At 47.5% G+C, this 16,093-nt stretch overlaps 1 protein-coding gene across 4 annotated transcripts in view; it reads left to right on the top strand.

The window, feature by feature from the left end:
* Bbg (PDZ domain-containing protein big bang) overlaps positions 1-16,093 on the top strand; it is a 34,934-nt gene that overhangs the window by 17,638 nt on the left and 1,203 nt on the right. The window contains exons 3-7 of one of the 4 annotated variants that reach the window (XM_076381200.1): positions 1,865-1,939; positions 11,666-12,265; positions 12,344-13,284; positions 13,381-15,823; positions 15,936-16,091. In XM_076381200.1, coding sequence (XP_076237315.1) covers positions 1,865-1,939; positions 11,666-12,265; positions 12,344-13,284; positions 13,381-15,823; positions 15,936-16,091 — 4,215 coding nt within the window. Of the gene's footprint in view, positions 1-1,864; positions 1,940-4,063; positions 4,193-8,430; positions 8,486-11,276; positions 11,370-11,665; positions 12,266-12,343; positions 13,285-13,380; positions 15,824-15,935; positions 16,092-16,093 lie in introns of those variants that run through there. The other 3 variants (XM_076381201.1, XM_076381202.1, XM_076381204.1) reach the window with 3 other exon arrangements.

Here is a 16,093-nt window from a genome sequence, read left to right as displayed (position 1 = left end):
TCCCGCCCGGTCCTTTCGTCGCGCTTCTTCCCGTTCGATTGGATTTGAAAAATGTCCCTTCGAGAAACGCTCGTCTTAATCTTCCTCTCTGCCTCCATCAGCGCGGCGTAGCGGTCGCAGGCGAAACCAGAAATCTCGGGCTTCGAGATACGTATTTTGCCGCGGTTTCGGAGCAAACTTTTGCAAATTCACGGGACACTGCCTCGGCTGCCGACTAAACGGTCCGTAAAATTGAAACGGACATGGAATTTTAACGGTCGATTAAGCCACGCGTTTGCGCCGATCGTCGCGAGTTTAAGCGTGCCGCGGCACCGCGTCGCGCCATGGCTTTACGATGCACTGCAAGAACTCGTAAAGCGACCGATATCGCTCTCCTTAATCTGCTTGCTCCGCGAACGTATTCTGCGGCGAAGAATGCGCCGAGATCGTCCTCCCACCGGCGGAAATTCCGCTGATTTCTCGTTATGCCGCCTCGGCTAATTCGATGGACCGTTTTTCGCGATCCCTCGCCGCTCCTTTTCACCGCTGAGAAACCATATCTGCCTTCTCTCCCGATTAAAGTAGCTTTTTGCTCCAGCCACAAATTCGAATTCATTTACCGCTTGGTATTTCCTAAGCATTTCCTTTCGACGAAAGTTACGAGATCCTGGGTGCCTCCTGTATTCGTGCTACGGTAGACGGTGTTTTTACTTGTGGATTTGTGGTCGGTAGGTGTCTGGAAGTCGAAGTTCTCAACGACTACCGTCGTTTCGATTTCAAGCGGCTTTTCTTAGAATATACTTTCTGTTTTCACTTGCTTAAACGTGCGCAATTGTTTGAACATTTATTGAAGATTCATAGAGCTTGTTTAAAACCCAAGAGAGGGATTCTCGAATTTATTTCGATAAAATTAGTATTTGTACGACATTGCATTATGCTCTCGATTATTTTCTATATAAGGGGTAACTTCGATTGTACACACACTTTGAATGTTCGCTATCGAAGTGGAATCGCCACTTCTCACGCATCAACCTACTAATTTCAGCCAGACCGTAGGATCTGTCGATAGTCGGCGCTGGGTTCGAGCAACCGGACCGTAATTTTCCGAATCTATTTGCAGTATGGTTGCAAATTATAGCAATCAAATTCACTTTTCCCCCTAGTCGTTCGAAGGTAAGAGCAACCATCATTGAAATTAATTAATACCGATCGAGTTGAAAGGTTTGTTAGCGTTCAGAGCAGGGACGAACGACGTGACCGCGTCTCGAGATATGGATCTGCAAGAGGGAACATTCATTAACCGATCAAGGTCGCGGGGAACAAAGGAGAGAAAAGGAGAGAAAAGGAGAGAAAAGGAGAGGGCAGTCGAGTCCCCCTAGCCTGCTTACTCTTCAGTCTTCCGCGTATTTCGCTGATTGCTGAATGGGTGGGATGGTGGCTTACATACGGAAACGGCGACTCCCATCGGTCACGTAGGAAACAGAAACCTCGTCGCCAGCTTAATCTCGCCAATGCGAGCGTAGACGCGCATTGTACGCGTGTCTGCCCGCGTATCTGACGTTTAATAAGCAACAGGTCAACTGGAGTCAACCGTGCAGCTGTGTCCACTAGAGCTAGTAGCAGCTATTACCTCCTTTCATTATCACCGAGCGCGCGCGGTGTCCCTCGTTTCGCGACCGCCTCCCGGTAATTTTTCTTAATTGAAACGTCAGTCGCGATAGCAACGCGACCCGTCTTTTGAGTGCCTCTGGAAAACCCGGTGGAAACGGGCCGTTCCACCAGTTTTCCACCAGTTTTCCACCAGTTTTCCACCGACTCAGCCGTTCGCTGCCACGTTGCAGCCTTCGCTCTTTTCTCATTCACTTTCATCTGTTCTTTTTTGCAGCGCGGAATGACGAGGTAGACAACGCGAGTCGAAGCGCGAACTTCACCGGGACCGTGGCTGAAAATCTCAACGCAGGTAAGCGATTATCTTTTCTCGATTCGAGCGGAACGCTCACCTTGAGCGCTGTGTACGCGCTCAAACGTTGTTTGAGAACTAAATCCGCTATTTGCGAATAAGTATTAGAAATATCAGGTACCCTTGTAAACGATTAAGTCCAAAGTTCAGTAACGATAAAGTGAGCCACGAACTGCAGAAACACGCTTCCGGGCATCTATCACAGTTGCTCAGATTAAACTTTCGAAACACTCTCCCGTGGCATTCCATTCTCGGAACCGCGTCTCCTCGCAAAGAAAGCGATCGGGACGAATTTTTGCGAATCGAGGCGGGCATGTCGAAGCTCGTGACCGAGGATCGTTCCACGGTGCAACAATGGTGCTAAACCGCGAATGCTCGCCGGTTTACGACGATGGCCCGTCCTTCGGTCGGTGAAAGTCCGCAGGAATTCGCCCTCGATCGTGTTGCGAACTTCACATTGAGATACTCGCCGTGACGTGTCACGAACCCGTTCGGGACCGGTAATGAACGCCTCGTGTCGAGCACGGGACGAAAACGAACAACTCGTGCGAGGAACTATCTGTTAGATGGCTGGAGTCACGATTCTCATTCCCCGCATATTTCTTCGCCGAGATCTCGTTCCGCGGGAACAAAGGTTCCGGTCGCAATCCCTGACCGTATTAACGTCGCGAACGTGACCGGAAAAATACCGTTCTCGCGCCTGCAATTATTCGTTTCGCCGTCTTTTGACAACGACCCGCTCCGCGAGCCAGCGTCGAAACCTAGCAGTCCTTTCCGAGCCGTTTTTCCTACGTTTTATCAACATTAGTCACTCTTCGTTTCCTTTCGTTTCGTTATCTGTTGCACAGTCGACGGTGGGTGAAGTGGAAAAAATTGATTTTAATCTAGGTTGTTGAGGTGGAAGATAAGATGTTCGACGTTGCGAGGCTGATGTCACTGATTGAAATTTTGTTGTGTCAGGTGAGAATTCACAGAGCAAATAAAGGTACTATCGAGAAGATTGTATTCCTACAGCTCTGAAATCAGAATACATACCTCTCTCTGATCGGCTGTACAGTTACGTCTCAATTGCATCTCCTATGGACAAAATCTCGAATGATCTTACGCTTCATTCTTTGCGTGCTCAGGTCTCGCGAGAATCATCCATCGCACTTACGGTCGACCACAACTGAAGTACTCGATCCAAAGCCTAAAGGCAAGCATGACTAAATCACGCAGCTTCCAAGAAAATCAAGGAAGCATTTTCTTTCTTCCATGTGCGGATTGAAAGGAGGAAGCGGCGCGAGTAAAAAGCATGAAGCCTCGTTGAACCGATATCGAGTCGCGCTGCTGCTGGACCATATTATTTTCATCGGTACGATACCTCTTTTCCCGCGGCTAGCGCGAGCTTCCCGTAAAAAATTAATTGGATAAGATTCTCGAGGTGTGACTCGCTTCCTACTAGGTTCGCGGGCCGCTCCCACGAGCGCGTGAGCGAAGTCGGCGTCGGCGAGCGTCATCGGCGGCTCGAAGCACGTACGACAACCCGCCGGCGTCGTTGCCAATGTTTCCGCATTCTGGAATCTCGTTCTTAGCTGTGGAACATTCACCCTCTGCTATCAGGAAAAATAGGTGCAAGTGCAGAATATGTTCGTCACATCGGAATCATAGGTGTCACGAAACCGACAGCGAACAGCAACGGAACCGAGAGAGTGACGCACTTCTGCGTCAAGATAAACCCTTCGCGAACACATATGTACTTTTACAGAACAGAATTTCAGCGTAGCTTCGTGGCATGACTTAGTAATGACGGCTAGGATCAGAGGATACGTAGCCAGGCAGGAGTTAGAGGCTGGATGATTTTAGTATTCTAAGTTACTCCATTAGCAAAAACGACGAAACAGACTTAAAAGAGAGAAACTATTCGTATAACTGACACATACGTGTGTGTGTGTTAAAATGACGAAAGACTGCGTACATAGATGAAACATTCGTAGAATGTATTTATAGAGGAAGCATTACGTCGATCTAACGTTCAGTCTGTTTTTTCCTCGCTGGACCACACACGTATTGTATCCACTCCAAGTTGGTGCGCAATCTTCTGAGGACAGTGCCCGTGAAACGCTTGCCTTAAAGCGACACATCGTGGTCCAAAAATACTGCGTCCCCGAAAGGTTAACTCGTTGGCCCTTTAACCCGGAGCCGAGGAAACCGAGCGAAGGAGATAATGTGGGAACCGCGCGATCCTTCGAAAGCTGGGCGTGCAGAAACGAGGTAACGATGGCCGTGACGATTGCCACGGAATCAACCTTTTCAATTCGTCACCGAATACCCTACGATTTCGCAACAGATACCATTCGGCGATCTCTTAATTAAAAGCCTGCATATTGACCGACTATTCCGCAACTAGAAAATCTGAATCCTTGATGCCATTTACTCCACCCTTTGTTGATAAACACTCACTAATCTGACGTGTCATGATGTGAGTATTATCTAATAACGCGTGCCACGATCGATCGAACAGATATGAACAATTAAACTTGTTCCACATGTCTAACCTTTATCAAAGACCATCAAATTTGTCGATTTTAAATTTTTATATTGTTCACCGTAAAAATTTCAAATTTTTAACGGTTAAAAGTTCAAATCTTTAACGGTTAAAATTTCAAATTTTTAACGGCCAAAATTTCAAATTTGTAACGGTCAAAATTTCAAATTTGTAACGGTCAGAATTTCAAATTTGTAACGGTGAAAATTTCAAATTTGTAACGGTCAAAATTTCAAATTTTTGACGGTCAAATTTTCAAATTTTCGTATTTTCAAACTGCTGGTCATACACCCTGAGATGGATACATCAACGTATTCATCTAAATGAGGCTTGAAAATCAACTCAAGGTACATTAAAGAGTGAGGCTTGTACTTACGAGTTCAGTCATTTAAGTAAATGCGCTATAAAATGAAACGTAGGTAGTAAGGAAATCCTGATGGATGAAGAGGCGGAAGTTGAACGTGACGGATAGCCGTTCGAGCGAAGCTGACTGAAAGTAACGTGATTCCACGTGTCATATTTTAGGATTCCTTTCTTTTTCGCGACCGCGACAGCACAGAACCGGGCGTGCTCGAGCGCGAAACCTGAGGGAAAAGTCGATGGAAGGGAAAGAGAGACGCTGATGTAACGCGTGAATCAGAGTGTGAGATTGCCTGGCAAAAACGGATTTCGCAACGCCACTAACGAGAACCGACTCCCTCATCGAATATTCCATGGTACACGAACGGTGTTTACACGACGAATTACCCACAAATAACATGACCACAGGTTGGAATTAGTTTCCACGCAAGGTTCTTGCGTTCCGTGGCTCGAGGGACACGTGATAACGATGAAAATCAATACCAACCAAGCGATTTCTTCCGTTCCAATGACTCCGCTCTCTTCTTTGGTCTAACGTTCTGCTCGTAAAGTTTGAAGGTGCTCTTCAATGAAGACGCGGCAATTAGAATTAATAGCTTAATAAGTGGCTTAAATTGTCTTCACAAGTTGCAACAAGTTTCCACGAAAGCTTTCTGTGCTTCGTTCGAAGGACGTCCGATATTGAACTGGTGCACGTGAAATTGCCATTTCGCCAGACGCGTTTCAATTAAAAGGCGTCAATTAAAATCACGCTAAATAACTGGCGCAAATAGACGGTTTCCTGAGTAAGAGGCAATGCGTACGCGTGTAGACATGGTTGGCGAGGTCGCTCGTAGATCTGCAACGTGATATTAACCCTTCAACGCGGTTCGGCGTATTAAGTTGCGTCCCACTTTTCTAGGCCTAAGTATCCGGAGAAGACAATCGGTTTTTCGATGTACAAACCACAGACCCGAAGCTGGATAATGGGTCGAAATTGTTGTGCAATTAAGGACACGAAACCCCGCCGCTTCCACGCTACTGGCTACTGTCCTCCGCCTCTAAGTGCCTCTGTTCGGTGTGTCTTGAGCAACCGAGCCGATCCCCAACGGACATAAAGATAATTAATTTCGCACGCGAGCAGATTAAAATATCGTATAAGCGGCTGCTGTGCTTTGATTCGTTCGAAAATCGCGCAATGATTTATAGCCCTATCGAATGAAACCTTTTACGCGGGAGTGACTCATTCTACCTTTGGGAACGAAAAGCCGATATTTATCATGTAAATCGACCGACCGCTAATAAATTCGAGAACAACAATAGAGATAGTGGGTAGAAAATGCCAAGCAGTCGACGCAAGGTCCGACCTGCCCGCTTCGAAAACCGATCAATCGTTCCAGCACGATGACGCGTCACGGACGCAAGCAAAGCACGTCAGTGCGAGAGATAAAAGTAACAATTAATAAGCCGCGTACAAGGTTTTACACTTTCGAGACACGCCGCCGCGATTTGGATCTCTGACGTGAAGGACGATAGATTTTCAGGCACCAGTGCCGCAATTTCGTGATCGACGCAATCTCGTGCTCAGCCTTTAGCACGCATAATAACGTAATTTACGGTTGCAACTGGAATAACCACAGAAGAATGACACGTGTTCGATCTCTGAATTTGCGTCCCGAGCTACTTTCGACTTCGCTCGAACTCCAACGGGTAAAACAAAATTTGTCCAGCATTTTTCTGCACACAGGAATTAGATACATATTTCCTGCAAATTCAATCTGCGCGGGATTACCTTCTTCCACCTCCAATTGGACCCCCGATAAAGCCAATAAATTTGACCCTCGGCGTATCTCGTATCGCGAATTCGGGCCCATAAACTTTACCACGAAATCCAATCAAAGCTATCTCCCGATCGGGCTGATAACTCGCTGGGTTGAGAGATCGGGCAGATATCGAGCGGTCGTAATAAGGGAACAGAGAGCACTTCCTGCTCGCTCGCGTCCCGGCCTTCTGTTCAAGTGTTCGGTACACCAACTGTTGCGGCTTAACTCAGGCACTTTGCACGGTTGACACACTCGTTGGCGGATTAATCAGCGAGAGAACGTGTTCGTCGATAGCCCGAGTCATTCTGCGATTAATAGTTCTTAACCTTCGAGTGACGCTGCTTTCTTCGCATTCCAACGTTTGGCGTAGATCAGTCTTCCAAGACCCGCTGCTTGAAATCTATGCTGGGTAACAAGGTTAGGACAAAACCAGATCTTGTACAGTGCACCCGAACTGGGGAACCTACCTGTTCATCTCTTATTGATTTCAAGATCTACGAATCACTGAAGATCACTAGGACTTAGTGAACTGAAGCTATCAGTTTCGGGAATTGGAATGGTTTTGCTAGGGAAAATGATGTGCTTCTGACAAAGGTATTTTTAAATTCCATACATCTGGAAAATGATTTTAAACAGTTCTTCTAGGAAGAACTATAACACAGTGTATGCTACATGCATACAAAGTGAAAGTAGAAAGAAAAAGAGAGTTCTTAGAAGGTATCGAGCCGTTTGCAGAAGGGTTAATCAGAAATATCTACGTCACAAGTGATTCTGCTCTTTTCGAGTCGTCGAAAGAAGATTACAAGGAAGGTAATCACGGAACCAATATTCGAAGGGATAACTACGCGGTCTGCAACGTATGACCAAGGCCTTCGTAGCGTCATTTCGTGAGCGATGCAGCCAGGTTGGTCAAGGTGAAAAGGGGGCACCGACAAAGCGCGGGTTCCTCTCCCGAATTGCCCATAAAACTTCTCCCAACCTACTTTTCTCGGGCAATGCGCTTTCCTAGCCGGTTCGATGCGGCCCTTACGAGGGATCGGAGAGGTTTGACGAGCAGCAGGCCTAGGTACACCGATTCCAAGTCGGGACCAAAAACGTGGTCGCGACACGTCGTCGCGGCCACCGCTTTATCCCTTCTCTCGTGCGAACACATAACGCTTGATGTCGCGGTGCTAACCGCGGAAGCTGGCCTCGACGAGCAATGTCGTCCAGTCTTACGAGAGCCTTCTTACCGCTAAGAACGGGTCCCCTCTCCCTCCCCCTCCCCCTCCTTGCCACCTTGCTACCCTGCCACCCTGCCACCCCTCGCCACGACTCGTCTCTCTTTTTCTCCGAATCGGTCCTCCGAGGCCACTCGTGCCTACCCCCGGATCCAGTCTGCGCGTTTTCGAGTTATCGCCCGGGGAACGTCCTCAGTGCTCCTCAGTATTCCACCTTCGAAAATGTGCTCGAGTGTATACTTATTTCAGCCGTTCAGTTCACCCGTCAACTTTTCAAGATCATTCGATTTGCCCAACAGCTTGTGAAAAAGTTGATAAAGTAGCACAGACTGTACGTATACGTTGCTTCGTGAAACAGTAGATCATTATTTTTAATATTTATAGTCTTTGACGTAAATTCATGTCCGAATATTCACGACCTGTTCTACTTGTCAATTTGAAGACTTACTACAGTATCAGCTATTTTAGTAACCAAGTGTTTGAAATTTATGGGAAGCGTTGACGCAAACGCATTGTGCTTCTTTGAAGTATAGAAAGTGACTTCGTAACCGAAGCGCATAGCGATATGAGATCAGTTGCAAAGAAGCCAGACGCTGCGAGCTTCCTGCTGGAAGCCCAACTCTTCAGTGAAGTCGAGGTCAGTACTTACCTTGGCCAACTTCTATGTCGTTTATAACTTCGAAGTAAATTCCTGAACTTTTGCTGAGTATCCACTGTTCAGCTTTCGAACGAATGCGGCAAATAAATCGTGCGTTACACGTGTTCGTGTTCCAGACGATAATGAAATGATGCACTTTCCAGTTTCTTCATGTTTTATGATCGTGCGTCTCTTGTAAAGCATCAAAGTTCTTCACAGTGGTAATAAAACTTCGCTACTACGATTTTTTGCGAAACGTTGGTGGATGTAGATAATTGTAGCGAAGAAGATAAGTGCCTTCTCGCTATAAGCTGACGACTCGAGACAAGTACGTTGAATAACGAAGACAAGTGATGAAGAGGAAATATTTTGAAAGTTGTTTTAATTACTTCTAAGACGCCGCGCCGCGCCGCGCCGGCACGGAGAGACGCGAGCTGGTGGCTGGAGCGCGGCAGTGTCCCCGAGATCGCACCATATTTGTACCGATATCGGGGATACCGAGCGTCGGAGTGTGCGTTCGTTGCACGTAAACGTCGCTCGACAAGTGTCCGTCGCGCGTGAAGAACGCTGGAATGCGAAACGCGGGGCGCTGAATTAAAACGTCTCCCGAGGTGCAGCAAGCGAAACAGAAATTTTGCAGCGGAACTCCTCGAGGCCTTGACGATCATCCTTCGTCGCGAGCCAACCGAGAGACTCTTCGGAGAGGCTGGTCACTGCGTGAGAACCTGATCGCCTAAAACTTGTGCGTTCGAAATTTCATTGGCCAGCTGACCAAACGCGGAAACCGTCGAGCGTGTGCGAGCGAGTAGTCCGTGCGGTAAGGTAAAGTCTGTTCCTGTTAAATGGCCGGAACGCAGTTGAAAGAAACAGGAAACTCGTCTACGACTTACATAATGCGTTAACGCTTTTCTCGCCACCAGTCAATGGAATTTCCGATGGCACGTGGTGCATCGTAATATCGTGGGACACCGTGCCGCTCGCACGTGTATCGGCCGATTAACTCTGTCGAACAGCAGCCGGTCAGGAATGTTGATCAGAAGTTAGCGGGACGCGGTTTATTAGACGCGAATAAAACCGCGAGGGAAAAGTGCCACGCGAACACGATTGAACCGTGAATCGGCTTTTCGTCCCTCAAATCCCTGCTGCAAACACTGACCTTAGATTCTTTATCCATCCAGTCTCGAACATTTCTAAAACATTGGTCATATATGTATCTAGTATGAGGTACGATAGAATAATCTGGATTGCGTTACATATTCACTATTTTTTAAGGCCAGTTAACGTTCAAAATTGTCTAGAATATCTGGTGTTTAATAATTATCGAAGTAATTTGAAACACTATCGCGAGTATTGCGACTGAATGGTCAGCAAGTTGCAAGATAGAATATTGAATGCCCATCACTAGTTACAGCCCTTTTTGTGTTACAGTAGCGCTGTAACCAGAGATAGCTTAATTGGGTATCAGTTTTCCATAACCAAAGGCTCGGACGCGAAAACTCGAAAGACGATTCCTGCACGAACCAGGTGAAACGCGGAAGCCTTCGAACAGCCGTTAATACAGCCTGACGCGATTCGAAAGGTATTTTGAAATATTACGCTGGTCGTGGGTTTTTCCGCGAATTCGAGCGAATTCGAGCGAATTCGAGCGAATTCGAGCGAAAGAGCATCGCGACACGCCCGACCTGAGCGCAGATAACAGGCGTGCACACGGTTTTATCAGTGGGTACGAGCGTTAGAATGTAGAAATCCTTGGATTCGAGCAATCAGGTTAGCCGCGAGGAAACCGCGGATCCGCGAGTGACCTATTCGTGCGCTCACGATTCCCGCGCGAACACCGCGTGCTGAGTGGACCGTCGCATGTGAAAGTAACACGATTGCGTAAACAGGCTAAAATAGCCAGGTCCTTGGCTTTTCGATAGCCCCAAAGTTCAGGCAGGATCGCGACTAAGCGGGATGGAAGATCGGGTAAAAGAACGCGATCTGACTGGACCTCGAAACGTGAAAGTAGTAGTCGAAGACTCCGTTAAATCCAGTTAACACAGCTCGTGACCTATAACCCATCGGTGAACAACGATATTTATGGGCATCCGATGAAAAAAATTAGGAAGCAAAATCAACTAAAATTAAAGAATTGAACACAGCTGTTAGCTTTCCATTAGCGAATATTGCAGATTTAGTACAGCATGTTAATCAGTTTTCTTCTTGAACCCCTTACGATCTTATCGCTGTACATAATATTGCACTCAGCGAATTAATTTACCTACGATGTGTAGCAAAATTAATACCCATTGCACATGAGATAATGCCTGTCATTCTTTAGATATTTGAAAGGCTCCGTTAGACCTTAGTTAAAAGGACGGAATTTTGCGCTATCAGCGGCCTTCGTCTAAAGACGGTTAAGCGCGAATCGTAGCTGCTAAGGCACGTAAAGATACACGCTGTGCCAAGCTGAATGGGAATATCTCAATTGCTTCTCTGACGCAGATTAAGATTCCTACGTTTCGCTTTCTGAGCAAAGATAAACGTGAAATCAATGTTGAAGAAAATATTCAACGTTCGTGTAACGCTCGCTCGATGTCTCTCTTTTTTTAAAGTCTGTCAGCTCCCTTATCGTACTTGGATGCTACATTCTATTAAACGATCTCCCCACTTCTACCTCCAGGAATCCAGTGGTTCGCTGCATATTTGAAATGCTCGAGCGGATCAACACTCGCTCGCGAGATCGCGGGCAGCGACGCGACGCACGTTGCAATACTGATTGGCGAGTGGGCATTCATTGGCTCCGCGTTCGCGAACCTTTACGCACGAGCGGCGAAATCGCTTTGGGCGAACGAAAATTCGCCGTCACGATCGACACGGATCACTCGCGTCGTTTGAAAGTAAAGTAGGTTCGATTGTCGACTGGGATCAGTTGCTCTTTCGCGTTGTACATAGATTACCATGAACCATTGGTTGATAACTTACGGAGGATCGAGAGGAACGAGAGTACATGATCTGTGAATCTGTAGTAGGTAGTTTTAACTAGTGTAAATGAAACTAGTTGAAACATGAGCAAGAAGATTAGAATTCCAGTAGTAGCCTCTGCATTTAGAGTTTAACGGTTCAATGGAATCATCAGTTTCAATGGTTCGAGAAAATAAGGAAGAATAATCAGCGGTACCGTTTTACTCGTAATTTCAGAGGTGGTAAATGGTAGGATGGATAACTGCGGAGGCGGTCAGCGCCTGCCCCCGGACGGGGACGAATTTCCAGCGGCGTATCAAGAGTTCGGTGGCAACAGCCAGCAGTACCGATTCGTGACGACCACCACGGGGACGAGGACGTCGACGATGACCACGAACGGCGAGTCGTTCATCGGCAACGAGAACTTCAAGCTAATCGAGAGCAACGTGGTCACCACGGGGAGCGTGATTCTACCTGACAACAGGGTCAGCTTGACGAGCGTCGAGAACGTCTGCCAGGAGGTGAACAAGGTCAGTCTGCCGAACATCGAGATAAACGGCAAGATGGCTGTCGAGACTGTTTGCCAAGACGCGAGCATCTTAGCTCGAGAACCTCGCGTTGATGATGGCAAGCCGTACATCGCGGATGACTTCGTTAAAAAGACTGCGTCCGTGACCAACTACTCCAACTACGGGAACCAGAGTAACGGTAACGTCCTTGTGTCGGAGAAGATCGAAATCACGGAGTACTACCACAAAGATGTGCCAGTTGCGGAAGAGCCGCAGGACCAGAGCGAGAAGGAGATTCTGGACACTCCGCCGCCTCTGCCTCTAACTGGTAAACGATCATTTTCTTATCGAGCTCACTTGTATTCTGCCCTTTAGTTGCTTCTAAATGTTTATTCTCTTCCACCAGGCCCGCCCAAGTTGGAAACCGTCAATCTGTACTCGAGGAATGTTCCGAGTGTAGAAACACCGCCGAGGAAGTTCTCGCTGAACGGCGAACTCTGGAGGCAAGACGACAAGTCTGAGAAGTCAGTTAGGGACAAAATCGCCATGTTCTCGTCGCAGAGTAACCTGGATGGCCCTCTGTTCCCTAACTCCGTGACGGTAGCAACTGCGACTAGCAATGGCAGAAGGTTATCCAAGTACAAATCCACGGAAGACGTTTACAGCGACGAGAAAAGTCCAGGGCAGAAGGAGAGGAGTTCCTTTTTCGCGGACAGAACGCAAAGTTCCTTCGATTTGACTGATTCTGGCAAAAACGTTGGTCCAGATTCAGGGAGGAAGTATAGCCAGAAGTTGCCCAGTATGACTCAAAGTCCTTCGCTGACCTCGCCGATCATTCATACCTCGAAAACGTTCTCAATAGTCCCGCCAAAGCCGAGCATCTCCACGACTACGCCACTGACAAGTCCTTTGCCCAAGTCTCCGGTGAAAAGTTATTCCTCATCTGGTGCCACACCGCCCAGTAGTCCCCAAAATACATTGTTAACGTCGCATTTAAGTAGCAATCAGAATACTTTGACCATGTCTCTAAAACCGGTCACAACGACTGCGTTGACCCGTGCCACGAGTTTCTCTGGGTCAATGCCTTATAGCCAAGATCGAACATTGACGTCGAACGAACTCTCCTTGGGATCACAGATCGCTAGGACAAACTCTTTAGCATCAACATTTAGAAAGCCCAGTGAAGACATCAGGAGGGCAAGCCTGAATCAGCTAATTGAACAAAGGAGAAGATCGATATCGAAACTGAGAGGACTGGTTATTCCTGAGAAGGAGACTATACCTATTGATACTCCCATAGTTGACCTACCTGAGATCAAGTCGCGGGATTCCATATTGTTGCATCAGGTAAGTTTATTTCTCCCTCAAAAGCCATGAGAATTACTTATTTCTAAGTAATCCAAAAAGACAATAGGATACTGAAAATATTTATTATCTTTGCAGCTACCAAGAGCTAACATACAGGACAAGTGGGGCTCCCAAAGTTCTTTGGCGAGCAACACAAGCACCGCCAGTGCCCCTCTTAAAGCCACGACTTCCTTCAAGATGCCAGCTCCTCAAATACATTCGAAGTATTCTCCAGCATTTAAAAGAAAAAGCCTTGCAGTCTACGGTTCATCGTCGACGAATTTCTCCATAAACGGGAGCACTGTGAAAAGTTCTCAATCATCAACGACAACAACGGCATCGACTACAACGCTCTCTGAACCACCGAAGAGTTTAGAGAGCATCTGCAGTCCGACGAGAAGCGATTACAGCTTCGAGTTTGTGTCGACAACCAGTTCACCCGAAGGGCTGCGCAACAGACCGAAAACCATGCAGAGGAAAACACGAATGGACTATGACGATTCCGATAACGATTCAGCAGTTAGTAGCTCGCAGAGCAGCATCTCCAGAGGCTTCAGTCCTCCAATGTCTCCAGTTCCGTCCGAACGATCGACCGTTTCGTCAGAAAGATCCTATGTCTCCACGGAGACTAACTATGGTCGTCGATCCCTCATCATGGACAGCCCGACTAGGGCGTATGCCAGGGAATCGAACACGGTGGATTTCGGTGCCAGAACCTTCGTCTCCGACAGATCGTCATCCAGTAGCAGCAGCTCTGATCCCAGATCGCCACAACCAGCAGAAACCAATGGCAGGAGCTCTCAGATACCCCAAAGGCAATTGAAACGGTCCAACAGTACCGACACGAATTGCAGTACCTCTTCGACTTTGACTTCTGGCTCCCAGGCAAGTGCAGAGTCTCTATCCAGGAGAGTACTGAAGCCTCAGAGCGTAGAAGCGATCAATCGCAAGAATATTTTGGCGAGTGCCAGGTGCAGGAGCGGTAGGGACCTGAACGGATCGCCTCTGATTCAGCGGAAGTTCACTGACGACACACGACACATGACTGAGAATGAAGACAGTGGTCATCAGAAAAACCGAGCGAAGGGAACACTCTCGATCACACAGGACGTCAAGATTGCTTACATAGAGGTGACAGATACGTTTCTGGAGAACGAATCATTCTCGAAGGCAACAGAAGAGCCTAAGTTACCTCCGAAGAGGTGTGTACCGCCTCCAGTTGTGCGGCCACCGAAGTGTGAAATGCTGGAGCCCTCGAACGACCTCAAGAATTGGGTGCGCACAGAGGTCAAGGCTTTGGCCAGATCTGCAGAATTGAAGGCAGTCAATAAGATTGAGAAACCCTTAGAAAGGGAAGGTAGCCCTGTAAATAATGCCTTGAAGAACAATAAATCAGCAATGGTTGAAGAACAGCAATTAGGTTCGATAAGTCTATCGCCGGCGAATAGAAACGCGGACGAGAATGATTCCATGAAGCAAAGAGGTCGACCTAGTATACCCCAGAAAAAGCCTTCCGAAGATCAGAACGATCTCCTAACGATCCTCACCACCAAGAGTAGGTCTAGGTCGGCGATACACGTGGACGAGGGTAGTTTTGGAAGATCGAAGAGTCAAATGAGCTTGGAGGATATTCTGAGTGCGAAAACAGACGTGAAATTGTCGCGTGCTCAGAGTGTCGAGGGAAGATCCGAAAAGAGCGCCATTTCTGCTGGCCACAATAGACCCTTATGGGAGTCGAGGGATAATCGATACACTAGGCGAAATTCGACAACCTCTAATGAGTCTTGGAACGAGGACAAGCCGTTCGTCTCTAAGATACCGACGTTAGGGAAATCTAGATTCGCCGACAGTGGCGACGAAATGACAGAAGTAGAGAAGTCGAAGTCCATGCTGTCCAAGATTCCAACCACGAGGAATCTTAGTCGCAGGAGTGCTAGCGTGACGGATATGAAGAAAGCTCTGGAGAAGATGGAAACAACATGCTCGTCAGGGCAACATCAGGCCACTGGGACTTCTCACAATCGATTCCCAAGCTTGGACAGTAGCGTCGACGAGAACGTGTCTCCAATAGGAACAGACGTAGACACCGACAGATGTTGCAGTGAACAGTTTGGAAGTATCAGCTCGCTGGCTAGTAGTACGAGTCTGATTTCGCAACAGGAACTGGCACAATTGGTGGAAGAAGCGAGCTTGGAGGAAGCTCGAGGAGCACACGACGTGGTCGTGGTACTGCTTCATAAAGAAAATCCTACCGGCAGCGTGGGGATCACGTTGGCTGGAGGATCTGATTGCGAGGTCAAAGAAATCACTGTTCATCGAGTTTTAGCCCATTCCATAGCGGACAAAGACGGCCGTGTACAAAGGGGGGACAGGATTTTGAGCATAAATGGAAGAAGCACGCGCGGTCTCACGCACAGAGAGAGTTTAGCAGTGCTCAAGCAGCCTAGGTCGGAGGTTGTTTTGGTAGTCTCGCGAGCGAGGAACGAGGAAGGATGCAAGTTAAAGTCACGCACCGCGAGCGTCGAAACTATCATCGAAGGTGAGTTAAATGATTCGAAACGAAAAAAAGATCTAATACATCCCTCTGATTTAAGACATTTAATAATAAATAATTGAATCTCGAGAATTAATGATGTATCTTTTAATCAAAGGATTCGAGACAAATGGTGTCGCAGAGGATACTGCTTGGGGGCCGCCTTCGGTAGTAGCGGTCTACAAAGACGGAGCTGGCTTGGGATTCAGCTTGGAAGGGGGCAGAGACAGTCCTCTTGGCGATAGACCGTTGGTAATTAAGAAAATATTTACTGGT

Source organism: Calliopsis andreniformis, chromosome 6 (genome assembly GCF_051401765.1).
Source record: "Calliopsis andreniformis isolate RMS-2024a chromosome 6, iyCalAndr_principal, whole genome shotgun sequence".
In the NCBI taxonomy this organism is placed as follows: domain Eukaryota; kingdom Metazoa; phylum Arthropoda; class Insecta; order Hymenoptera; family Andrenidae; genus Calliopsis; species Calliopsis andreniformis.
Note: the sequence above shows the minus strand (reverse complement) of the source record. Positions and strands in the feature narration are given on the sequence as shown.